Below are 26,771 nucleotides of genomic sequence, written 5' to 3'. Positions count from 1 at the left end.
ACACCATAAGTGTTTTCACTGTTTAATGAAACTGACACAAAAAACTAATTTAGGGTCAACCAATCTGAAGGATGTTTAAAAAAAAGTGTAAGTAATGTGCTTATTGTGATTTTGTCTGTTTTTACCTTTTTATGTAGATTTTTTTTTTTATATTATAGGTTTATTTTGAGCATTATGTGAACATCACAGCGTTCTCTTGATGAATGATGAGTAATTAATGTGAGTGCAGTGTCATGTGTGCACAGATTAATCACAGCTGTTTGTAAAGCCCATCATATACCCCTCTGGACATTAGCCCAAGGGGACATCCTGGGGCCAACATCTTTTTAAGAATACGGCCAGATTACCTAATAAAGCGCCCCACCTAACGGCCCTCATCAGGCCAGTTGACACAGCGCTGTGTCAGAATCAGTATTTGATCTGAATAATGGAGTCTATAAAGCAACACAAACCAGGTTGGTAATCCAGTTTTGCCTTCCTAGAGTGACCTATTGATTCATTTTATGTGTAGGAAATATTGATGAAATGAGTCATGGAAGCAGCAGGTGAGAGCTTTCCTTTGTCTGGATAGTTTCCACAACGAGAATTAGAGATGGCACGCGATAGACGAACTTCAGACGTTAAAAGGCTAAAGTATTTTCAGATTAAAAGTCTGCCGAACAAGTTAGTTCCCCATTTACAGCTCTGTATAATATATTTTCTCTACAGTGTTTACTGTATAAAGAAATACATATAGTAATGGTTGCATTCTCAAGTCATAACCTAGCATTATCTGTGCACACCCTGTAAACTAGTTTGTTAAAAATACAGAACATTTGACAACTATGAATATACCGGTAAGTGACTGTCAGATATGCTGCATGTCAGGTTGAGAATAAACCCACACACTTCAGACCGCTGTTCTTCACAGTCTGCTGCTCACGTTAGCACAGCTTCACGAGTGTAAAGAGAAATAGTTCAGGTTACGTGGAAACACAGTTTGGAAAGTCTCTCGACAGTCAGTGTTTGGCTTGTCCGTCCTGGGCTCCAGTAGGAACATGGCAGACTTCATGAAGATGACCTGCTGCCTGTGTAAAGCTGAAGGGCTCACTCTAGCGAACACAAATACATTCTTAGTTTCAGGTCATTTATACAATAATGAAAACATAGTTATGAATATTATATTCCAATTCAAAATGTCCATTTCTGCTACTGTCTGGGCTTTTATCTGCCTCCAATGACTGAATGTAGAATGCAATTGTTTTTGTTACACTTAATATATGGAAATAAATACATAGTTTTTATATATATATATATATAAAAAAAAAAAACTATGTATTTATTTCCATATCTCTATGCTTCCCTGTCCTCTGCTCGTCAGGATGGCCACCTGACTCTTTCGGAGATGCTCGACAAGACGGACTACATCATGACCAGCAGCATCACCGACTACGGCGGCATGAGGGTGGACGAGCACGATGAGCTGTGAGACGTGAACACAGCACTTATGAGCAGTCAAGTATGGACTGACCAATAAGAGCAGCTTGATTCAAAAGGCACTGTAAACCTTCTACGGTACAAGTTCAGAGACTACTGAACGTTCTCTCTGAAACTACAAACAATAAAAACAGCCAATCGTTGGTTTCCATATGTTTATGGTTTAATAAAAACAAACATGAAACTCTCTTAAAGGGATCCTGAACAGCTGATATCACTTTGTCAAAAATAATGACATCATTGTGTTGAATTATTTAAAAGTCAAGACAAACAATGGCTAAACTAATATGCAACAGGAAGTAACTGTTATGGCTCCTACCAGTACAGAGAAGATTAAGAAACTCAATAGGTTACATGTGTCTCATCAGGATGCATCATTGGGAGAAGCTGTAGAATTACCAGCTGCAAATCCTGTGAAACTACTCCTGTGGCTCTGAACATGAAATTCAATGTGACTCCTTATATCTTTGGCACATGGCAATGAATCAATGATCAGTAGATCAATTTATTTGATTCTACTCTCATGAGTCATTCATGCAGTCTATCTTCAAAAAAGGGGACATGTTGAATTGTGAAGGAAAGTCTTCGATCAGCTCTGCTCTATGAATGGAATCATTCTGTCTTATATGGACACAGTTATCGAGGCAAAATGTTGTTTTTAAAAGGTCAAATGTGATTCAGGAGGGAAGGTAATTTTACATCTATTGAATTTCACCATTCTTTACGAGAAAAAAAAAGCCAGTTACCAACAGAAACAAGAAAAATGTGCCAGCCAACAACCAAGGCCATTAAAATGGCGGAAGGCAGTCGACACACTAAAAGAAGGAGTCTGTCCTCCGTCTCATACTTGCATCACTGGACGAGCCGACTTGGCCCGGAGGTCAACTCCAGACGCAGCGAAGCCGGTTCCTCCCTGTAAGAACACATCATCAGTTCAAGTTCACATCCGAGCACAGTTTGGAGACATTAGTCAATCCCGGCTGATCCTGTACTAGTGAGCAGCATACAGCAGTAAAAGACCATGAGAGGATCTTGTAGAAGTCCATATGTACCCTCTGCATCGGTATGATGTCTCTGTCGGCCAGTTTGTCTCCGGACACGGGATCCAGCATGTCCTTCTTGATCAGCTTCTCCACACACTCCTGAGTCACCACCGTCCCCCTGAACATGGAACAGAGTCCGTCATCGTGCCAGAGAACACTGAACACGTGGACGTCAGAGTGGAGGAAGACATGCGGCACTCACGAGGGCCGCAGGACAGCGCAGGGGACGCTGTTGCCGAGGATGTCTCTGGTTACTGCACACACATACCGGTCCTAAAGAGACAGGAACATCCCAATGAAGTTCACATCACGTAGAAGAGGGCCGTAATGTCACTGCGGCTTTTCTCAAATATGATTGCCGGTTTTCTATCACCGTATTCACATTTGGTTTTATGGGTTCATCATTTTTCCCTAAAATACTAATTATTTGATCTTTGACAATCCTCTGTTTTGCACTTCAGGTTGCAGGATAAATTACTTCATTTGCGTTGACCACAAATCATCATCAAGTGGGTTTCACAGTGAACTAAACTGACCTGGCGGGTGAGCAGAGCCACTCGGTCCAGGCTGGAGTCCAGAGGGGTGAAGCGCACTGGGATGAGCTCATTCATCTTAATAGGTCGTCCTGACATGGGACATAACACAGCCTTACTCTGACAGGGAAGGAGAGAAAAGGAGATGGATTAAAAAAAAAGTGACATGTGCACATTTCATTTCACATAACTTCAGTCTAGAAGTGTAGCGCTGTGATTTCCAAACACGGGTTTTCACAGTCAGCCTGCCTTTAAAGTAGTGTCAACATCAAACAGACAGATACACAGAATAAACAGAGAGAGGCTATCATGACATTTAAAGTCAACAGGGACTTCGCAACCAACCAACCAACACACACACCCACAGTCAGGCCTGCAATGATGATGATGATGATGATGATGATGATGATGATGATTTCCACTGCTCTGCTGTTTGTGCCGCTCCATATTTTAATCAGATCTCATGAGTGTGAACAGTAGTGGTTTCTAGGATATGGCTCATTTGTCACTTTTCTTACCTTCAAGTGTGTAAATATTGAAAAGCAGGTTTGCTTAACGCTGTGGTGGAGGGAATTGCTCCTGGCAATCTATCACGTATATAGCAGAGGTTTCGTAGTTTGAAGCTTGACGTTTTGGGCAGATGGAATGACAGACAATAGCTCTTTTAAGACATGGAACATGTAACGCTGCTGGCTTCATTCGTTTAAGATTTTGGATATTTGTCGTCCAGACAGTTTTTTTTTTAATTTTCGAAACAAAACATAATTTAATCATCACATAAAGGACTACTGCCATGATTTGAATGTAAAAGTGACATGGTTGTTTATTCACACAGACCGATATGTTAAAACCCGAAAACATAAAAGGGGCAAAACGTTTACTAACTTCCAGCTAAAGAGACATGAGAGCACTGAGTTACAGGATCTTCTCAGATTTAAATCTCGTTTTGTGAACATTGAAAGTTATTTTTCCCGGACATGAATCAGCACCCAACAATGTCTGTCAAGCCACTGACGTAGTAGATGAAGACACTTACTGGTTTCTTGACCAGGGTGGGCTTGGACTGTGGTGTCAGAGAGGGGATCCAGAAACTGGGCAGGCTCTGGCTGCAGGAGGCAACTGAAGCAGTGGAGGACTCTGCTGAGCTGCTGTCTGCGCTGCCCTTCTCACCTCCTTTGTTCAGCCCTGAAGGGAAAATGTTACGGTTTCTACTTAATTATGACAAGCATGGGACAAGTTCTTACACCATGGCCGGATTGCTAACTTCTATATTCATCTTGAGGGAGACAGTAAAATGACTTCAATATTTGACATGGTCACATGGTCATAGTCAGGGTCATCCTGAAAAAGAGGCAAACCTCTGTTCAAACCTGTATTTAATGAGAGTTTAGAAATAAAGACATCGTGTTCTATGTCTTTTGAGTCAACTTTACCTGCATAGTATTGTTCTTATACATACAAGTTTAAAGAGGCAGAAAGGTCGGATCTGGGGGGGAAACATAACTGACTTTTAGTCAGTGCCTTGGATTCAAAATATCCCTGTTTTATAATATTAGGTGACGTCACACATGCTGCGATCAAATCAATTAAAGCAGAAACATGAAATGCTAATGACAACAGGTTAGCTTCATTAAAACCCAATATATGTCGACTACGAAGCACAGTTCTTTTGCAATAACGTCTTTTTTTTACGCTTAATTATGTTAAACTTTTATGTTTAAAGAGGCCCATTGTGTGATTGGATGTAAGCCCTGAAATGGCTCACATGAAGCCCACTGGTTCGAAAATACACACTGAGTTGATAGAGTCCAGTGACTACCAGACTCTTTGAACATATTGCTCAGTTAAGGAAAACTGGGTTCCCTGTTACACTGATGATAATCCTGATTATACAATATGGCTTTGTATGACTGCTGATTCTTAGTTAAATACACTAAAGTAAGATGTGTAACAGTATTGTTTGGCATCTTGAAACACCACCAGTCATGTAATCATTTCCAATTCACAACATGTTTTTATCTAACAAAAATTCATCTTCGATCCGTATTTGTTAGGGTTAAGCCTTTAAAAAAAAAATTTGCTTGAGTTTTTGTCCAAGAACTGTAGTATTTATTTTTATATGTTGTACTGTTTTTCTTAGGGAGGCACGCGTAGTTTTTTGATCCGTGTCACATGAGAGTGGAAAAAACTAGAATGAGGCCACACTTGCTTATAACGTGACCGGAGCCACATGCTGAGGACAAACGCTGCGCACGCACGCACGCACGCACACACGCACACACACACACACACACACACACACACACCTGATGTGAATGGGTTGATGGGTTTGGACACAATGCTGTTCTCCCTAGTCTTAAACCTCTCCACTCTCTCTCTTTCCTCTGACTTGGACTCAAGTTGGCTGTCGCTCTTCTGCGCCTGCTTCTGCTTTTCATACGCCTGAAGAATTAGAGGAGGAAAACACATACAAGAGACATCTTCAGAAAGCAACAGCAAAAATAAAAGCGACTGTATCTTCATAAAACAGGAATAATTTTAATGACTAAAAAAAACTAACAAATTCTGTCAAAACACACATTTCCCTAAAAATGTTGTTTCAGGTGATGAACAACATAACCATCAATACAGATAACTGTGGCTGATAAATGGCAGTTCTTTCTCAACCCCAAAATTGAACTTTTGGCTTGGTGTTTCAGTGGATGTGGGGTAAAAGGAGCTTTGGTAAAGCAAAGACGTGAGCTTCCATGTGACGGTCAGGGGATGTGCCAGTAGAGTTAAGCATCCAATCAGTCTGATAGCTCTCAGCTGTTATTATGTTCAATTCATCAGACAACCGCTTCACCTAAAATAATGCGTTGATCAGCCTGTGTCTGTCGCACTCATGTTGTTGTTGGCTGTGACGCAGTTTTGTCATTTGAAAAAACTGGAAAGAGGGCGAAGAAGAAGAGATTTTCTGTCCCACTGAGGAAACACGTTTCTACAAAAAAAAAATTGAACAATAGTGTTGACAAAAGTCAAGTCGTTAGATCAGGGGTCAGCAACCTTTCCTATCCAAAGAGCCATTTTGCCCTTTTTTTCCACCCAAAAAAAAAAATTTGTCTGGAGCCGCAAAAGCTATTTGATATCACAGCTTCTGAAGTTTTATATATAGTCATATTATATATACAAAAAAAACTATAGTTTGTTGTATTTATGAAATTATAGAACAAGAATTACTTTTTTTTGACATTGTATTGCTATTTTACCTGTTTATAACTATCAAACAAAACAATAGTCACGTGTCGGCTACTGAGGTCAATTAAAACCACAACTATGTGGACTTTGAATACTGTCTATAAATGTGGCTCATGTGGCAGTTGGTGAAATGCTTTGTTGTTTGCTAATTTCTCGCCACATATCAAGCATACAGGTCAGCAGCATCGTCGGCAGTGAAAGCTAATTATACGTCCACGCAGAATTAAACGCTCTCCGTGACTTTTCTTTTTATTTATTTATCCGTTGATAGTTTAGCGAGGGCGGGGCTCTGAATCACGAGCAGCCACCTGCAGGGGAAAGGCTTGACAGCGACGTAACAGGATGTGATGCACATTTTAGTTAAAGAAATATTTAAACTTTTATTTATAAACTCCAAGATAAGAGGAGTTCCCTTAGAAAGTTTTTCCACTCTGCAAAAAAACCCGAATAAAATAAAAACATCTTTAAAAAAAAATAATGGTCAAAGCCTCAGGGAGCCGCAACATATGGGCTAAAGAGCCGCATTCGGCTCCGGAGCCGCCGACCCCTGCGTTAGACAGTGTAGTCGACAGCAGTGAAGGCTGAATGAATGCTTACCTTCATTTTTTTGGCAATTTCTGTCTTCTGGTGCAAAATATATTCGAGAATGGCCTGTTTCTCATACAAGAATCCATCTGGACTGAGCACAGAAACAAGACAACACTGTTTACATCTGTGGTCACATGTTAGGGTTATACAGTACATATGTGTGTATGTTAACATACGTCATCACAGGATCCTGACAGGTCTGCAGGGACAGACAGCAGCAGTCAAAGTCTTTGATCGCATCTTTGCCCAGTCGAATGCTCTGAGTCCCATAACCAGACGCCGCTGAGCAGGAGAAGAACACACGGCATGCTTACATGGTGAAATGGAAGATAAGACAGGAAAAGCTTCCCCAGAATGAATGGATGAATTAATTGCCTTCGTTCTGCCTGCAGTATAATTACAGTCACTTGCAGTCAAATACGTTCGTGGGATGTGTGATGTTAAATACATTTCAATGTTATAAATGTTTCATTGTTTAAATGTATTTATCTGAAGATACCAAACTAATAATTTGACTCTAACATGTAAGTTTGTGTGTGAAAAGTCTGCCGAGCTGATCTTTGACGACTATACATACATTACACTGAAGTGAGAAGCATAAAATAGGAATAGGGCCTTCAAAATCTAGCCTTGAGACTGTCTGTGTTCTACTTGCTGAGAGGACAAGCTTCTGACCCACATGATCACCTCTACAAATGTTATGGACATAGTTATGGTAGTTCAAGAAAAACATGAAACTATCTGGACGGGTGAAGGAGTCTACGGGTCCATTAGAATCGGGCTGCTTGAAAGCCTCATTACAGACAGAGGAAGCAGCATCTTAAACAGAGACGACTGAATCGAGTGAGGAAATCTCAAGTAAAACTGTGTCACACACACGGTACATTAAACTACTGTCAGTGTCTGGCTCGACGTATCATTGAGGATGTGGCGTTTGTGCCTTGAAACATGAGAACGCATCAATCTGTCCTCCAGACACACATGTGGAGGAGTTGCTTTAAGTCAGGGTTCACACACATTCTGACCAATGGATTTCCAGGACTTTAAATCAAATTTCCATGACCAAACAATGTGGAACCTCGGTGTAAACAGTAAAAAGTGAGTAAATGTAGTATTTAAACTAACAATGAGAATACAAAGCATACAGTAAACCTTAAATGACACAAATGAATGAGACAATAGTTTGATTAAAAGAATAAACATGTATATAGATGCCTGTATGTATGGCTGCTTATATTTTTAGTCTTTCTTTTAAAAGCATATTTATTATTTCAAACTCACCGTAAATGAACGTCATGAACACATGAATATAACACATTTACATGACTTCTACTAAACTTCTGGGATTTTTCCAGGTTTTCCATGACGTATGAACCCTGTCAAGTGGACAAAGGCAGCTTGGTTTGACTGAGTCTGAACGCTGGATGCAGGTGAACAGTAAAGTAGCTTGACATGGTTCTCACCTGTATCTTTCCTTTTCTCATGGTACGTGTACACAGCTCCGGCCGTACAGTTCTTTCCATGGCGCGTCATTGCACTTCTACTTTATTTTGCTGGTCTCTGGGCAAAGAGAAATGTGGTGTTATTGTAGCAGGCAGCATCGATGCTAATACGCTAACATTAGCAACTCAATGTGGACATAGAAAACACACGCACAGATTCTATTCAGAAAACGTTACATTAGAAAAAGACAAACAAGAGTTGTGGCTAAAGAACTGCTTTTAAAGGGGTCTTTACGTTTCCGTGATCCTTGTTTACGAAGCAAGCAGCTAGCTAACGCTAAACTTCGACTTTGCTGCTTCCGCTCACTCCACTTCCGCCGCCTCCTCTTCTTCTTCTTCTTCTTCTTCTTCTTCTTCTTTTGAGGTTTTCTGGCGGATGGCATCCAACAAAGTTGCATTACCGCCACCTACTGCATTGGAGTGTGGACCAGAGTTATCTATCGCTTTACAAAAAGAAAAGAAAAAGGTAGCTATATCAATTCAGTGCCCTAAAGCCTTCCACTCAATCCTGTTTCTTTCAGATATTGCAGTAGCTTTCCTGTCCCCAAGGTTAGTGCATATTTTAATTGTATCTCCTCTACTGCCAGCTTCCTCTTCAACCTGTTTCGCTCAATTATGAATTCCTGCCGACAAATTGTATGCTCTACAGTTTCCGCTATATTGCAGCGCTCACATAGTTCAGTTGGGTGTTTATTTATTAGTTGCATTGTTTTGTTCAGCCTTGTGTGTCCAATCTTCGGTCTGGTTAAAACTCCCTTTGCCTTCCTTCTGAATAGCATAAAGCTGTCTTCCTGTGTCTCCTGCGTCCCAACTGTGCTGCCATTCCTTAATGTTTCTTTTTATTATTGATTTAGTTTCTGCTTTGCTGAATAAAATGTCTGTCTTGTTTTGACATGCCAATGCTCACTTTGCTAATTTATCTGCTGTTTCATTTCCTTTTACCCCTCTATGTGCTGGCACCCACATGCATGACCTCCTCTTTCTTCTTCTTTTACGGCCACTGGCGTCCTTCATGTTGCACTACTGCTGCCTTCTGGTTTAAGTTCTCCCTAGTGCCTGTGTGCCTGTGTTGTGTCAAATACTGTTCCCTCTCAATGTGAGTGTCCACCATATACTGTGTATGTACTACATAACAAACCTAAACCAACCCTAAACCCATAGTCTAAACCTTTACCCAACCACAGAGGGGGTATGCTCTATAATGATGGTTTAAACCACTACTATTACCTTCAGCCTCTATATTGTCAGCCACGTGTAAAGCTAGGCATGCTAGAAGATAAAGATAAACTAAAATAATTTAATAAACACATCAAACAGTCAGGGAAAAAACGTCAGCGTAGGGCGATTTTGGAATAATCGGTCCCAAGTTTTATTTCATAAAATGCAGTGGCAACATTTGCACTCAATTCAAAAGAAGTGAGAGTAAGAGCAGATCGCAAGTGTCAGATATGTGGTGCATAAAAACTGAATGCTGCTTCTCCTCATTCAGTAAGCAGACCTGTCCCAGACCATCTGAGAGGTCTGGAGCGTTCGGTTCAGTAGCAGAGCTTTATAAACCAACAGTGAAAGCTCATTTTAACACATAGGAAGCCAGTGCAAAGATCTGTGAACTGGATGGATGTGATCTGAAATTCAAAACCCTTGTAACTCAAAGGGTTCAATGGGTATTTGGTTGTTAATGCTGAACTGAATATACCAGTAAAATACTGCCATGCTTTACCACCATATCAGATTGTGTAAAACATCTTGGAATCAAAATGTTCATGTCAAGTTGGGACCATCTTTTGTGTCTGTGCATCAGGAACATCAGTAAATGATCAACTTTCAGGTTGCTCGTGAGAAAACTATTGTATGCCCTGAACCAGCAGTGCTGTTAGCAGAGCCTGTGTTTCCCTTACAAGTACCGTTTATTTCTGTGTCTGAACAGCAGCATTTCCTGCCTATGTGACAGTGGATTTCCTGTTGGCAGACCCCTACACCCACTGCACATACAGCTCCAACTAACAGACGCAAAGAATGAACTGCTGCTGGCCTAACTGTACATGTTTGCTGCTTGTAGGAGACATTATTCAAAAGGACTGTTGACCTGCATACACTTTCACAGAATTAGAAACTAGACTGGTTCAAGGCACCTGAGTGCCTGCATCAGTTCATCAGTGGATGAACGGAAAGGAACCAAAAATCATCAATATATTTCAGAAGCCTGATTTTCAGTGTTTCATTTTCATTTTGCAGAAGAAAGGCAAATATAATCAGGGAAAAGATGCATCTTCTTGCACAGATAAACTGAACTCCCTGTTGACCCTGCAATTTAGCAGTAGGTCCAGCACAGACCATATAAGGACAGATTCAGGTTGTTGGCTGGCTATGTTCATAAAGTCTGGAGTTAATGATGTGGTGAGGGTGGTAAAGGATGCAATAGCAGATAATAAGTTGGACAAGACCTCCTCCATAAACAACTATCCCCCATAGACAGCACGCCCAGCAGCTATCAGGAGCAATTCTCTCTATCTGCACTTTGAACATGAGCCCGCCTATCGCTTCATCAGCACCCTGCCCTCTAGTTCGCCATCACTTCCCATCCTGACTCCTGTTCCACATTCTTTCTGCGTTCAACACAATTCAGCTTTATTGGCACCAATGAATCAAGAAAAGATCAGGAATAGCACATATTTGACCACATTCTCAAAAAATCTGCAAAAGAAAATGTGAATGTATGCGTAAACATTATGTAAATATGTCTTTGTTTTACATATTGAGGAAGGTTACAGTCTCCTTATTGCTCCACACATACTGTATCTAATATTTTTGTTTGCATATTTAAATATTCTTGATCATAACACATACCTGAGGACAGAATGAAACAATCTCAAGAACGATCATACTGAGATGGGAGTGGCTTTTATCAGCAACCAGTTTCATATACAGACTAAATGACGTATCAGTGAGACTTGCCAATAAGCATACAGTACAATGATGTAGATATAAGTGAATGTAATGTAAATTAAATGTAATAATAAGTAAACTGAGTTTTAATTTAACAGATGTTAAGTATTGACCCTCTCCTGACCTCTATAATTCTACTTAGAGCCAACTGCATCTGTTTATCTACCCCCCTCTGTTCGTGGTTTCTGGGTGTTTGTTGTTAGTTTCCTGTCACAGAGGAAGTGCCTCACCCTGCCGCCTGGCTCCCTATTGGCCCCAGATGAACAGTGATTTTTGGGGGCGAGAAAGTGAGGAGGGGTCGCGGCAGCACAAGAGGATAGAAAGAGGGAGCGGGAAATGGACAGGAGAAACTGGCACACATTGGGGCTGAAGACAGAAGCCGGTCGACGAGTGCAGAGAAAGCTCCAGACGGAGATGAAGGAGTTGGAGAGAGCAGACGCTTCACTGCAAAGAGGAAATGGCTTTGTGTTGGAGGAGGTATGTATGAAAACAACAACGCAACAGAGAACTAAACTAATTCTATACTCAAGGAAACTCATTGCTTTTCTTTTTTGAATTTATCTGGTGTTTAACGTTAATTCTTCATTAAGAAACAAACATGTTAACTAGTCCTTTTGCTTATACTGAGTTCCAAATGTTTTGAAAGTAGCTTGCTGGAAGAATTTTCTAGAATTTAGTGTAATTTGTTTTCAGTGTAGTGCATATATGCATTTATCTTATTCTGCTATATTTTACGCACTGCCACTATTTTGTTTTTACTAGTTTTAACAAATAACATGTGTTAAGGATTGAGAAACAGACTTGATCTCATACTTCTAGTGTCCTCTTTCATGCCTCTCTTAGTCTGGTCACTCCCAATCCTTGTACCAGTGTCTATGACAGTGACGCTGGACAGGTTTGGGGGGGGCTGTGCTAAGGACTGCAGGTGCTGTGTGAACCATTATCTACTGATGTGTCTTTGTAATAAGTTGTGTGCATTTTTAAATACTATTTAGAAATGTATATTTTCAGTTTATGCTCTTTGAATGTTTGTACAAACATTAACCGTATTAATAAAGTTGGAGGATGGTGTGGTGTCCATGGTGGATGTCGCTCTCCCTCTTACTATCACCATGATATGGTGGGAAAAGTAAATTGAACTATTACCATTAATGCAGAGAAAAGATCCGAAATGCAATCAATAAATTAATAAAACAAAACATCCCTGCGTGTTTTTCAGAGAGTTTCACATCAAACACTCAGCTAATCTGCTTCATCAGGACTGTCGGTGTGGGTGATCGACCAAAAGTAAATTGATCCACATGTTCATGTCTTGAGTGTAGCCTAAATATGACACATTTGATACCACTTGTTTTTTTTGCAAATAGTTTAGAACACATGTAATGTAATGAGCAGATAAGAGATCCACTTTTTAATGCACCTGATTTCACATAGTCACATTTCAGTCAATTGTCATAATTCAGTCAAAGCTGTGGAAAGTGAAAACTTGTTAGGTTTGCATGATTTATCTTATGTATTGTCCAAAACATTTGAGTTGAAAACATACACTTGATGTGTTGCTTGGTTTGAGTCTGAAAAAAGCTGCTTCAGCACATTACATTAGAATGTGCTGTAACTCTGTTACGTTATTCATTCTGTACACATGACATCTATTGCTTCTGTCCATCCGGGGAGAGGGATCCTCCTCTGTTGCTCTCCCGAAGGCTTCTTTCCTTTTTTCCCTGGAAAAGGGTTTTCACTATCTTTATATTTGGGGGAGTTTTTCCTGATGTGATGTGAGGTCCCGGGACAGCGATGTTGTATGTGTACAGATTGTAAAGCCCTCCGAGGCAAATTTGTATTTGTGATTTTGGGCTATACAAAATAAACTGAATTGAATATAATTGAATTACGTCGTGAATAGAACCTCCATAAAGAGTCCTCACTCTCTCATATTCCTGTACCCACATGAGCATGTGCACTTTGATTTACTTTGCTCTGCGCTTCATTTGGCTTTTTATATTTAGCGTGGGTCTATGAAATTGTTTGTTGATTAGTAATTTGGTGATCTAATGATCTGACTGGAAGACTTTATCATAATAAATACGCTGAAGACCGTCTGGCAGCAGGCCGCTGATACATAATACTCTGAGACAGTTCACAATAAACGTTCTGTATATGTAATAAAGGCACACATTTACAGCATAAAGCGGTGCTACACCGGGTTGTGTTTGACAGATATCCCTCTCTGTGTGCACGTGCCACTCCACAGACTCTGTTTAACTAAGGTTGTAAATGTTACCTGAGAATGGCAGAACACAGATACGCCTAGAGGATCATCTAGTGAAGATTTATTTCCACTACAACTGGCATTCAGCCAATCCCATTCAAGCCCGTTCACTATAGCAGCAATGTGTAAACTGCATGTCGTTTAGGTTGTTTTAAACTGATTTGGTTTGGTGATCATAAACTTATCATATTCATAAAGATTCTGAAAAATCATTCTGGTTTCGGGGTTTCATATAAAACAGAATCTCAGACAGAAAAAGAAAACTTGTAACGCAACGTTTATTCATTTATAATATCCTGGTTCATACACATTCTGACCAATGGACTTTTCCATGACTTTAAACCAAATGTCTATTACAAGCATTTAGTGAAATCTGAGTGTAAACAGTAAAAAGTGAGTAAATGTAGTATTTAAACTACCAATGAGAACACAAAGCATACAGTAAACCTTAAATGACTCAAATGAATGAGACAATAGTTTGATTAAAAGAATAAACATTAATATAGATGCCTGTATGTATGCCTGCTTATATTTTAAACGTCTTCCTTTTAAAAGTTCCATGACTTTTCCAGGTTTTCCATGAGCGTAAGAAGGATGTTATTGTTCTCCCATAATGCAGAACGATACTCTCTTACACTCCTCTGCCTACTCGTGCGTCTCCCGTTCCGGGTGTCAGCGGGACGCCCCTCCCCGCGCGCAGGAGCGTGGAGCTGCGCACACAGACGGGACACACGACAGCGGCGGTCTGGTCGGAACTCGCCGAAACACACAAACAGAGGTACGAAGAAGTCTCATTTGAGTTGAACTCCGTCTTGTCTTTTATTGGACCAGGTCGTTAAAGTCGCTTCAATGTGTTTGTGAACTTAAAGGCAACTCTTTCCGTGAAGGTGGAAGTGTGTTGTCTTCCCGCAGAAAGCCCTCCGGAGATTCATTGTATCGCCGTCGTTTGGTTCGGTTGATTGGTTAGTCCTGTGTAGGATACTGTTTACATGAAAAGGCATGAAAGGCAACTTTATAGAAGACAGCAATATAAAAGAAAACGCAGTCATGTTGGTATTTCCTGGTGGTTGTGGCGGGTTCTCGCCGACCGGTTCCCGTACCGGTCCCGTAACGTCTTCCTCCTTCTTCTTCTTGACCGGTTGGACGCGTCCCTTTTTTGTGACGCTTAATTACGATTTAGACTAGTGTTTCCTGTCTTAATCTACTATAAACCTGAGCCAGCCCTAACTATAAACCTGAACCAGCCCTAACTATAAACCTGAACCAGTCCTAACTATAGACCTGAACCAGTCCTAACTATAAACCTGAACCAGTCCTATCTATAAACCTGAACCAGCCCTAACTATAAACCTGAACCAGTCCTAACTATAAACCTGAACCAGTCCTAACTATAAACCTGAACCAGTCCTAACTATAAACCTGAACCAGTCCTAACTATAAACCTGAACCAGTCCTATCTATAAACCTGAACCAGCCCTAACTATAAACCTGAACCAGTCCTAACTATAAACCTGAACCAGTCCTAACTATAAACCTGAACCAGTCCTATCTATAAACCTGAACCAGTCCTATCTATAAACCTGAACCAGCCCTAACTATAAACCTGAACCAGTCCTAACTATAAACCTGAACCAGTCCTAACTATAAACCTGAACCAGTCCTATCTATAAACCTGAACCAGCCCTAACTATAAACCTGAACCAGTCCTAACTATAAACCTGAACCAGTCCTAACTATAAACCTGAACCAGTCCTATCTATAAACCTGAACCAGTCCTAACTATAAACCTGAACCAGTCCTAACTATAAACCTGAATCAGTCCTAACTATAAACCTGAACCAGTCCTAACTATAAACCTGAACCAGTCCTAACTATAGACCTGAACCAGTCCTAACTATAGACCTGAACCAGTCCTAACTATAAACCTGAGCCAGTCCTAACTATAGACCTGAACCAGTCCTAACTATAAACCTGAATCAGTCCTATCTATAAACCTGAACCAGTCCTAACTATAAACCTGAACCAGTCCTAACTATAGACCTGAACCAGTCCTAACTATAAACCTGAGCCAGTCCTAACTATAGACCTGAACCAGTCCTAACTATAAACCTGAGCCAGTCCTAACTATAGACCTGAACCAGCCCTAACTATAGACCTGAACCAGTCCTAACTATAGACCTGAATCAGTCCTAACTATAGACCTGAACCAGCCCTAACTATAGACCTGAACCAGCCCTAACTATTAAGAGGAAACTATTTAGTCTACTCTTAAATGAGGTGACTGTGTCTGCCCCCCGGCTGGTTCCACAGAAGAGAGCCCGATAACTGAAAGCTCTGGCCTCCATTCTACTTTTTAAGACTCTAGGAACCACCAGTAGGGAAACTTGGAGGGAAAATCTCACTAACTTCAAATGAGAAGGGAATCACGTGGGAGTTGCCCGTGTGAATCATTACTTATCGTGAATTATTACTTGTTATTAGTACTAAACACCACAACATTTTAGAGATGACGGTCCAACAGCTAAGTTCTGAATTGTGTATTGAAGTTACAAATTCTGAAAGCACCAGCGTTTTAAAGCAAGTGAACGAAGGCTTTGTATACATTGTTGGTTGCTCTGGAGTGGTATCTCATGGAGAAGGTCGTTAGATGCCTGAAGTCTGGATTTGAGAAGGTTTCCATTGGAAGAGAGCTCCTGGTTTAGACTCTCCTATATATCTAATTCTTAACTATAGAGAGCAAGCTGGTTTCTCAGATAAGAGATAAATGTATTATTTCCTGTTTGATTCATGTTAAAGCTTTGAAATAATCCATAAACTATAAAACATGTAATATTTTGGATATATTGTGTAGCCCTGAGTTTATTAAAGTGTTGTTGGTGATTTTATTTACTGGTTGTAACTTGTGTGGCATCACTGACACACACTAGTAAGAATGTCGACAATTTAAAGGGAATGTTGACGAACTGGATTGTCCCGGTGTGAAGTGGATTGCCAGATTAGTTTCTCTGCTACGAGCCGGTACTATCTCAGGGTGATGGGAGACAATGACACCCGACGTGTGCTCTTTGTCATGTCTACTTTAATTTAAACCTTGAGTCAAATCTACTCCGTATCTTAAACCCGCTTCACAAAGACATGATGTTGAAATGGAAGCAAGTTTTTCAGAGCTTTTTGGCAATTTTAGGCTATTCTGCCTTGATTTTAATCCAGAACACGGTGAAACATATTTTTAAGTTTCATTTTTGGGGTAACGTATCACGTATCATTTTTTCAAAATAAAACATCTTTCCGACTTTGGAGATATATTTCATTCATTCTTTCTGTGTGGTCCGGTACCAAGGGACCCACGGACCTGTACCGGGCCGCTGCTCGGTAGATGGGGGCCGCTGGGTACGGAAAGTATGCAGACCCTTTTACATTGTTCACTCTTTGTTTCATTGCAGCCATTTGCTAAAATCAAAAAAGTTCTTAAAAGTTTTTATTTCTCATTAAACTCAGTACCCAATCTTGACAGAAAAAAAACAAATGTATAAATATTTGCAAATTTATTAAAAAAGAAAAAAACTGAAATATCACATGGTCATAAGTATTCAGACCCTTTGCTGTGACACTCATATTTAACTCACATGCTGTCCATTTCTTCTGTCCTCCTTGAGATGGTTCTACTACTTCATTGGAGTCCAGCTGTGTTTAATTAAACTGATTGGACTTGATTAGGAAAGGCACACACCTGTCTATATAAGACCTTACAGCTCACAGTGTATGTCAAAGCAAATGAGAATCATGAGGTCGAAGGAACTGCCCAAGGAGCGCAGAGACAGAATTGTGGCAGGGCACAGATCTTGCCAAGGTTACCAAATAATTTCTGCAGCACTCAAGGTTCCTAAGAGCACAGTGGCCTCCATAATCCTTAAATGGAAGAAGTTTGGGACGACCAGAACTCTTCCTAGACCTGGACCTGGCCGTCCAGCCAAACTGAGCAATCGTGGGAGAAGAGCCTTGGTGAGAGCGGTAAAGAAGAACCCAAAGATCACTGTGGTTGAGCTGCAGAGAGGCAGTAGGGAGATGGCTCTGACATGCGCTGTAAGGTCTTATATAGACAGGTGTGTGCCTTTCCTAATCAAGTCCATCAGTTTAATTAAACACAGCTGAACTCAATGAAGGAGTAGAACCATCTCAAGGAGGATCAGAAGAAATGGACAGCACGTGTGTTAAATATGAGTGTCACAGCAAAGGGTCTGAATACTTATGACCATGTGATATTTCAGTTTTTCTTTTTTAATAAATATGCAAAAATGGCTACATTTCTGTTTTTTTCTGTCAAGATGGGGTGCCGATTGTACATTTAATGATAATAAAATGACATTTTGTTTCACCTTGTGTTAGTGATGACAGAGTCAGCAGGCCGCCCTTCCTCTGTCTCCTCTGTCTCTTCCATCTCTCTGGTGGAGATCAAGGCTGAGACTCATCTAGTGATCCAAGCTTTCCTCCATCGAGCCCTCTCCACCCCCCTGAAGGAGAGGCCCGGCACAGTTGGAGGGGCCTACAAAGAGCACAACAAGTACAGGTAGTGTTTGTTTGTGTGTCACTGTTCTCAACAACACTTCTCCTTTTATCTCAGACACTGATCTAAAACAATATATCAAAATTAAATCACAGCAACATGTATTGTATTACCTCCTTCATTATGTCAATATACATGTTTTCCATTTGTTTGGCAGTTTCACACCCAGTGCAAGAGAGCAGGAGGTGCCGACACTGTTTACATTAAACTTAATAATGCTGTGGACATTAAACGCAATAGTCTTGTATGTTGTGTACATTAAACCTAATAGTCTTGTTTCCAGTACAATATAACCTTAAATGACTATGACTTGTTGTTTGAAGAGGTTGTCGTCAATCAAATTGAATACTTCAATGACTGTGGAGAAGTTTTCTTAGCAAGAAAAGTAACAGTAAATCCGAACCTGACATCCATCAAGATGCACCGTGGATCATTTTGTAGCACCCTGTATGAAAGCTATCTTCTACCAGCCCTGTTTACCAGACTCTCGTCCATTCCATGCTAGCTTGAAGCCGCAAACAAAGGATGGCTGGGATTCTCAAGCCAAAGACGTAAATTCAGCAGATGAGAAGCAGACTGGATTGAAGGACTTGATCAAGCAGCTGCCCCGTCAGAACAACATACGGCGTTCTCCCCAAGACCCTAAAGGCTCATTGGACAGAGACAGTAAGACAAGAGTGTCACACCTCAGAGATCAAACAGAAGTAAGGAAATGTTCCTTTACTAAGCACTATACCCTAATAAATAGTCACATAGACTGAAGCCCTCAACTGAAGCTTGGGCCATCTGTCTGTCCAACTTGTTTCTAGAGACAGATTTGTGTCAACATCTGATCAGGTGTCCTTCTTTTCTTGGTATATCAATGGTTTTATTGAAACCCATACTTTGTATCCACTGCATGCATTTCTACTTCTATACAAAATGGTGGCATTCTCATCAAGGTTTATTTAAACATGTTACCGTGATATTTACAACTGGATACATACTTTTACACTCTTGAACATTTCAAACTATTCTCACAGTAAGTCACACATCTCTATCAGTATTTTATTCATATATCATGACCTTATGTAGTACATCTAATAGATGGACTTGTGTTTTATACTTGCATTATATTTCTCATGTGATTTCAGTGTGATATTAAATGTCTTTTCCGATAACTGGGATTAGTTTGCCATTTGTGGGCAAACTATTCATACCAGACCCACATCAGAAGTGTTGATATTGAGCAGAATAACCTGTTTCCACAGGATGGTGTCTCACTGCCTTCCTCTACGTCAGAAGAAGATGACAGCGAGAAGAAACACCATAAGAAGACGAAGCAAAAGAAGTTAAGAAAAAAGCTCTCCAGGTTCTTCAGGGGAAAGTTAGAGAAACAGGAGAAAGAGGGACGTGACACTCCTCAGAGGCCTTCTTCATTGCCAATCAACAAAGACGTAGAGCCCACCCCGGACCTCATATCTCCTAGTAAGCTCCTCCATTACAATACACCAAGCAGCTTCAACTTGAGCTAGAGTTAATTTATTTGCTGCTAAGCCTAAATTAAAACGCATCCACAATATAGTAGAGAGTGGTACATGTTCACTGTTTAATGTAGACTTATGATGGTTGCTGTAGACCACCCTCCTGAGTTCTACAATGAAGTAGCAGAGAAGCTGGAAAAGATTGCCCAGAGGTCTACCAGTACAAAGAAACTGAGTCCCACAGCCCAGCCTTCATCAGGTAAGCGCACACGCACAAACAATATGTGTGGTTGGTTATCCATCTCCACTGCTTTATATTTTGTATTAGACACTGTCACGGTGTGTAGTGTCAGCAGCTAGCCACAATACTGATGTGTAGTGTTTTGGTGTTTGCCACGCCTTACAGTCTCAGTGAAGGAGATGTCAGAGCATCTTTAGCTTCTGTACTGTGACGTATTTCACAGTCAAACTGAATAGTTGAAGGATGTGAGCTTACAAGACAGATTCAAATCAAATCCCTTGCATTTGATTGGACGGCGGAGGAGGACGAGGGCGAGGTGAAAGGAAAGCTCTGCTCTGCACTACATGCAGATGAACAACCTCCCTCCATGCTGCCAAGCAGAGACCAAGCTCCCTCCTCCCTGATTGGATTGTTTTTAGCGCCTGAGTGCAGGATGAGTCATGAAACTGTAACAGAAGCTTGAGACTGTCCGACTTTCTACTACCCTCAGCATGTGTTTGCCTTCATAGCTCAGACGGCAATCGCCACAGCATCCAGGTTTGAATGACTTTGAAAATACAGTGTACATACAGATTAAATAAATACAAATATAAATGAGGTCACTAAATAAACGCATAATACGCAACAACATCACCAAATGCATTATATAAACATTTAGTGTAAAACATGTTGGGGAAAAAAAAACGTCCTCTTCAAAATAACCACATATTAAATGTATGTTTTCAGAGAGATTATGCATTGACCATAAAAACACAGCGTATGGATGTGGATAAACATGTGTTCCTTGCACGTTTTTAAAGCTTAGTTTATAGTGAATTACATACCCGTAAGGAGCAGTGTTTCCATCTAAATAACTCCTGTGGCCAGAACGCTCTCATTGATCTATTATCCAAACCGGACTACTAGTTTGTCTTCTAAATTGTTCCTGTAGCCGCAGGCTGATTCCTGAGTGTTTTTTTTAAATGTATTTTCTGAACTAGTCTATGCTCCATAGGCTAATTCAGATTTTAAAAATTACAAACTGAGAGCCTCATGACCTACTTTGCCTGTAAAGGTGTTACATCTTTTCTTTTAGCAGTGTGTGAGAAGGAGACAGTGGTGCAGCAGCTTGCTGAGGTGCTGTCTTTGGAGGGAGATTCTATCAACGTTAAGGTAGGAAGTGGTTCGTCATAAAGTCTTTAAAGCTGCATTATTATCCACTTTTCAAATATTGGCAGCCCTTTGTGTTGAGAGTAGACTTTAATTTAGGGGATTTTGGACCCATTCATTCTGTAAAGTAACATCAATAAACTTGCAGTTAACTTGCAGTAAACACAATAGTGGACATAGTTGGGTTTTGTTGCTCAGCAGTTATACTTTGCCAGCTACCATGATGAAATAAACGTGCCCAGGACTTGATAGAAACAGCAACAAGACATGAAGACCGAGCAATATACAACTAAGTTTCCTCACATGCATGTTCATCTGCATGCATGTGTAAACTGTGGGTCAGTGGTGAGCAGGATCGTCCTTCAATCAGAGGACACCTAACCCCAAATTGCTCCTGTAGCTGTGCCTACGGTGTATGAATATGTGTGAATGTTACTTAGTCCTGATTATGAAGTAGTGTGAAAGCTCTTTGAGTGGTGAGAAGACTAGAAAAGCGCTATACAAGTACAGGTCCATTTACCATAAACTGGCACTACATGATGCTGTCTTTTGACAGATCGAGTCGGACCCCTTCCTACGCTACAGCCTGGCCAGACTTTCCTATGCGTCGTTTTCAAAGCTTCTAGACACTTTCAGCAGCAGCCTGGTAACCGGGACACCTGCCCAGCTGCCAACGGCTAGTCCAACGCTGCGCCGCATGGCTGTCACTATGGAGGTTTCACGGCGGATAGTTACAGCCACAGGAGCCCAGCGCATGCAAGGCTATGCTGAGTGCTACATGGAGAGCTTTGCCCCCTGGGTCAAGAGCCAAGGAGGATGGGTGAGTGATCTTTTCTTTTTCATTTTTTACTTCCATTTTTCCATTAAACGTCTTTCATAAAGAGTCTAGTCTTCACATAAGGACCAACTATCAAATAATTGCCCTAACCTGCATGAAAAACACTCGGGGTGGGATGTTTTTCAGCCCCAGCAGCCCCCGAAAATGGGGGCTGAATTCTGCATCAGGAGCTCTTCCTCACTCTCCATGTCCTCGTACTCCCATGAATCGATTCCAGAGCCACTGATGTGACATAGCAAAAAAAAAAAGCGCAGCCTTACGCTGCGTAATATACGTCTATTTTACATGTTTATAACACAATTCAAACATGAATATTAACATAAATATTAGTAGTATAATAATGATAATAAAAGCAGTAATGGTATTGGCAATACTAATTGCAATGAAACTGGCAATAACAATGATAATAGCAGTAGGTGTCGGCAGGACCAAAGTCCAGATATAACCACGATCCATGGAAACCTGTGAGGAGAGAAAGCACTAAGACTCCGGGGAAGAAGCAGAGTTAGTAATGTGCATTGATGGGAAATTAATTCATACAAAAGGAGATAGAGGAGCTCAGTGTATCCTAAGATGTCCCCCAGCAGTCTAGGCCTATAGCATCATATCTAGGGGCTGAACCCAGGCAAACCTAAGCCAGCCCTAACTATAAGCATCGCGGCTTGAGTGAGAGACGTGAGACTGGACAAGAGGCCAAACAGTCAGAACAGTACGCAACAGTAAGTTATTTCACATAGCGTTCTCCAAAAAGAGAAATGTGGACAGCGAAACCAGAGTCTTTAGCCAGACTCTTCTGTTCATCCTCCCCAAGGGCAGTTCAAAACTCGTATGTCGCATGTGTTCAGACGATTATTAAAAGCACAACGTGAAGCTTTGCTACGAGACAAAGAACAACTCTTTTGAGCAAAAGTATCAACTCACATCAGAAATGAAGGAACAGAATGTAAGAGCCAATATGATCAACACATTCATTCATTGTCCAACAATAATGTCAACAGAGAGAATAGAGCTGAAACAAGTGGTTTCAATAACAGATATAGTCCCTGCACACACATTTTATATAATATTATAATACGGGTAGATCAAATCAAGCATTCTGATTGGTTAAAAGTAGGGCTGCAACTAACGATTATTTTAATAATCGGTTGATTATTTTTTTCGATTAATCGATTTTTATCAAAAAAGCGTTCCTTTCCAACCCTTTATTCAAAAACAGAAGTGACAGTGCAAAACATCTTCAGAAAGTGCACAAACAGGTTGCTCCTTGAACATCCCTGAGCTGTTCATTAAAACAACAAAATGGACTAACACTAAAAACATACACATCTATGCTTTACATCTGCCAAATGTGAGCCCTTTTTACTGTAATTGATCCCTCCAGAGGCTGCATTTACATACAACCTCAGCTTTTCTCGTGTCTCACTCCAATCTCAGAAACGTTGGCCGGCCAGTTGCTCTGCTCCGCGCTCCGCCGTAATAATCGCGCGACACAACGAATCGATAATGAAATTCGTTGCCAACACTTTTGATAATCGATTTTTATCGATTCGTTGTTGCAGCCCTAGTTGAGAGTGAGTCACGGGGTGTAGTTTATTCAGCCATAAAGTACTGTACAGCCTGTTTACATTTGGAGCGTTCCATATCAGTGGCACTTAAAATAACAGGTAGATTTAAATTGCGCGACCGTTAGTTGTCATTTCAAGCTTGACACTTACCAAACATGTTTGGTGTAAACTTTGATATTTTAGGGGCATGACTTTTGATGAGAATGTCAGCGGTGATGAATAATGTATTCGTGGTCCCTGTTCCTGCTGTACAGTCAAACGGTGATACGGCTCACAATCAGGAGAGCAGAGCAGTTAACGCTCTGAGAGAGACTAGTTAACGCTCTGAGAGGCTAGTTAACGCTCTGAGAGAGGCTAGTTAACGCTCTGAGAGAGGCTAGTTAACGCTCTGAGAGGCTAGATAACGCTGTGAGAGAGGCTAGATAACGCTGTGAGAGAGAGGCTAGATGACGCTCTGAGAGAGAGGCTAGATGACGCTCTGAGAGAGAGGCTAGATGACGCTCTGAGAGAGAGGCTAGATGACGCTCTGAGAGAGAGGCTAGATGACGCTCTGAGAGAGAGGCTAGATGACGCTCTGAGAGAGAGGCTAGATGACGCTCTGAGAGAGAGGCTAGATGACGCTCTGAGAGAGAGGCTAGATGACGCTCTGAGAGAGAGGCTAGATGACGCTCTGAGAGAGAGGCTAGATGACGCTCTGAGAGAGAGGCTAGATGACGCTCTGAGAGAGAGGCTAGATGACGCTCTGAGAGAGAGGCTAGATGACGCTCTGAGAGAGAGGCTAGATGACGCTCTGAGAGAGAGGCTAGATGACGCTCTGAGAGAGAGGCTAGATGACGCTCTGAGAGAGAGGCTAGATGACGCTCTGAGAGAGAGGCTAGATGGCTGGGAGCGAGTGCATAAAACCGGAAACTAAGATTAGGAATGAAAAGGCTTTGATCACAAAATCGTGATAATTTCCAGTGAGGGACAATTACGTCGGACTATTTTCTCTGTAGTACTACCTCTCGTACCTTAATGCTTAAATATAATATCGTGGCTTTTTTGGTTAACATCACTAGACACCAGAATTAACTGCATTTAAAGCTACAGGGCAAAGACAATTAAGTTACATTTATTTTTGTAAAATTAGTACTTTATTTTAAGATAAACATTTTTCAAAACCTTTCAGTAATGTTTTTTTCCATTGGTGTAATCACTTATAATTGTTTCCGACACTACATTTTCTTCTACAAATTCCCATTGGCTTTAAATCGAGTAAACCAGTGTGATGCTAATTTCTGGAATAAGAATCTGCATCCCTGTAGCATTTATAATGTGAAATAAGATTGGCATCATACAAAATCTACTTATCACCATGGTTTTGAGATGTATGTAAGTAGTCAAATGTTTTCAGGTTTACTTTGTTTATGCTTATCACACAACCTTTTGTTTCATCTTCAGGAGAATGTGGTACATTTGGAAGAGCCCCTAGAGTACGACTGAGACAGATTCCAGGCATCTTTTTTGTTCCAACCAACCACTGGTCAACACTGAGCTCTGAATGACATCAAAGTGAAGAGAGGCGGATGGACCTTTCCACAGAGTCTCATCTGGACTGTGACGAGATTTCAGAAGCCGCTTTGATTCATGTCAATCTGGGATATGGGCATCAGAAAGCACTTTCACCAAGGGTTATTGTTCTTAAAGTTTTAACATGGTCAGAAGAAGATGTGTAGATTATTTCATTAAAAGTCCTGATGATCAGGGTTTTTTTTATTTATGGTAGTGGGCGATTTACCTACCTCTGGGTCAGGATTTAAGCCTAAATCTGGTAGAGAATTATAAGTAATCTCAGTGAGATAGTTCCACTTGTTTGAGTTACATGTTTCCTTAATGCAGATCCCTGTGGGAATACACAGCTTCACTGACAGGGTGTGATGCTCTCAGAAGTTCGATACTGCCGCTAGGCACTTGGATCCATCAGTTGGAGTTGCTAAGGTAGTGACGAGAACAAGATCCTGCAGTAGATTCCCTCACACGAACACCACCATGTTCATTTTTTATTGTTGAGGTACTCATGATCTCAATCATTAGATTACGATCAAATTAATTGACAGGCCTTTGTTGCACAGATGAACAGTTGCATGTTGTTTTCTATTGTTTACGTCATCAAGGTTTGATCTTTAATTAGTTAAAGATAAGCAATGTTAGGAAACTGAAAAGTTTTGTATTGTCCAAAATAAAAACAGATTTTGCTTTTATGTCATAGTATGTTTTTATATTTGCTCTCTGTCAGAGGACATTCTTACCGGGATGATAGTTAGATACAGCACAAAAGAGCAAGACGGTGTTGTCATAGTGTGAGTCGGCATTTGGACCCCCTTTATTTGAGTCTGGCTGAATACAAGTTAAACTCAGAGCATCGCTGGGTTCCACGAGACCTGAATAAAACTGTTCTTTTGCTTTTTTGTTATTTGAATTTGCGGTTTGACATCCGAGAAAGAACAGAAAGCATCAATGCAACATCTATTTATTTTTACAGTGGGGCTGGGAGGGCAGACTTCAAGCTGTGGTTGTGGTTGAATAATTTTATCAAAGACGAGGCCAATCTAAACAATTCTGGGGAAACTGACTAATAGAACCAGGATTTTTTTTTTTTGGTCTCTGTGGTTTCTGCCTCCCAGGATTTCAAAACAATTGGGGACACAATTTCATTTTGACTGATGACCCTCAGAATCAGTATCATTTATTGGCCAATTACATTGCACATACAAGGAATTTGACTCGGTGAAAGGTGCATAACAATAAACTTAGACAGAATAAAAATATAATAAAAACAATAAACATAATGCAATAATAGATACATATGGTAAACAGGAGAGACTTGTTTAGAGTTTGACAATAATGCATTACAATTGCATATATTTAAACTGTGCAAACTCTTTGGTGATTGGACTCCATCCTGAATTAGGATAAGCAAGGGTTGTGGTGCTGAGGTCTGATTAGGCAGAATCTTGCTGTAGCCCGATGATGAATGATGAGCAGGACTGACTGCTGACTGGAGGGGCCTGGGGTGGAGGAGGTCACATCTGTTTGAGCTGAAATGACAGCTCAAACAGATAGGAGAACCTATTTAAAGGTTTGACAATAATGATGTGATTGGCTTACTTTTGCCTTACATTTGGTTAATTACACGCCCCAATCAGCTGATGACACCATGAGGTCTCACCTCTTTTGGCCTATGCTTCTGTAGTCCTGTCTTCCCCTCAATGGTATTCTGTATTGCGGAGGGTAAATTGTGGGGTAAATTTTGTCTCACTGTTTTGTTATATTCTTAAAAAATGTAACCGTTCATGTTACACACGGTAATGGTCGCTA

The 26,771-nt window shown here is 40.7% G+C and overlaps 2 protein-coding genes across 2 annotated transcripts; one reads left to right on the top strand and one right to left on the bottom strand.

The window, feature by feature from the left end:
• Positions 1 to 1,623: 1,623 nt before the first annotated feature.
• On the bottom strand, positions 1,624 to 8,731 carry nosip (nitric oxide synthase interacting protein). Its single transcript, XM_079233851.1, has 10 exons — positions 8,615 to 8,731; positions 8,341 to 8,437; positions 7,054 to 7,159; positions 6,887 to 6,968; positions 5,359 to 5,494; positions 4,089 to 4,237; positions 3,056 to 3,172; positions 2,722 to 2,792; positions 2,529 to 2,637; positions 1,624 to 2,389 (listed from the first exon to the last, which is right to left on the bottom strand). The coding sequence occupies exons 2-10, from the start codon at positions 8,408 to 8,410 to the stop codon at positions 2,318 to 2,320; spliced, it is 912 nt and encodes a 303-aa protein (XP_079089977.1). The 5' UTR covers positions 8,411 to 8,437; positions 8,615 to 8,731; the 3' UTR covers positions 1,624 to 2,317.
• Positions 8,732 to 14,304: 5,573 nt separating this feature from the next.
• bcl2l12 (BCL2 like 12) lies at positions 14,305 to 26,108 on the top strand. Its single transcript, XM_079232751.1, has 8 exons — positions 14,305 to 14,372; positions 17,981 to 18,161; positions 18,664 to 18,862; positions 19,409 to 19,625; positions 19,776 to 19,880; positions 20,938 to 21,014; positions 21,568 to 21,831; positions 24,855 to 26,108. The coding sequence occupies exons 2-8, from the start codon at positions 17,983 to 17,985 to the stop codon at positions 24,894 to 24,896; spliced, it is 1,083 nt and encodes a 360-aa protein (XP_079088877.1). The 5' UTR covers positions 14,305 to 14,372; positions 17,981 to 17,982; the 3' UTR covers positions 24,897 to 26,108.
• The last annotated feature ends 663 nt before the right edge of the window (positions 26,109 to 26,771 follow it).

This window comes from Taurulus bubalis, assembly GCF_910589615.1.
Source record: "Taurulus bubalis genome assembly, chromosome: 17".
NCBI lineage: Eukaryota > Metazoa > Chordata > Actinopteri > Perciformes > Cottidae > Taurulus > Taurulus bubalis.
The sequence above is the reverse complement of the archived record's forward strand: the minus strand, read 5'-3'. Positions and strand labels throughout refer to the sequence as shown.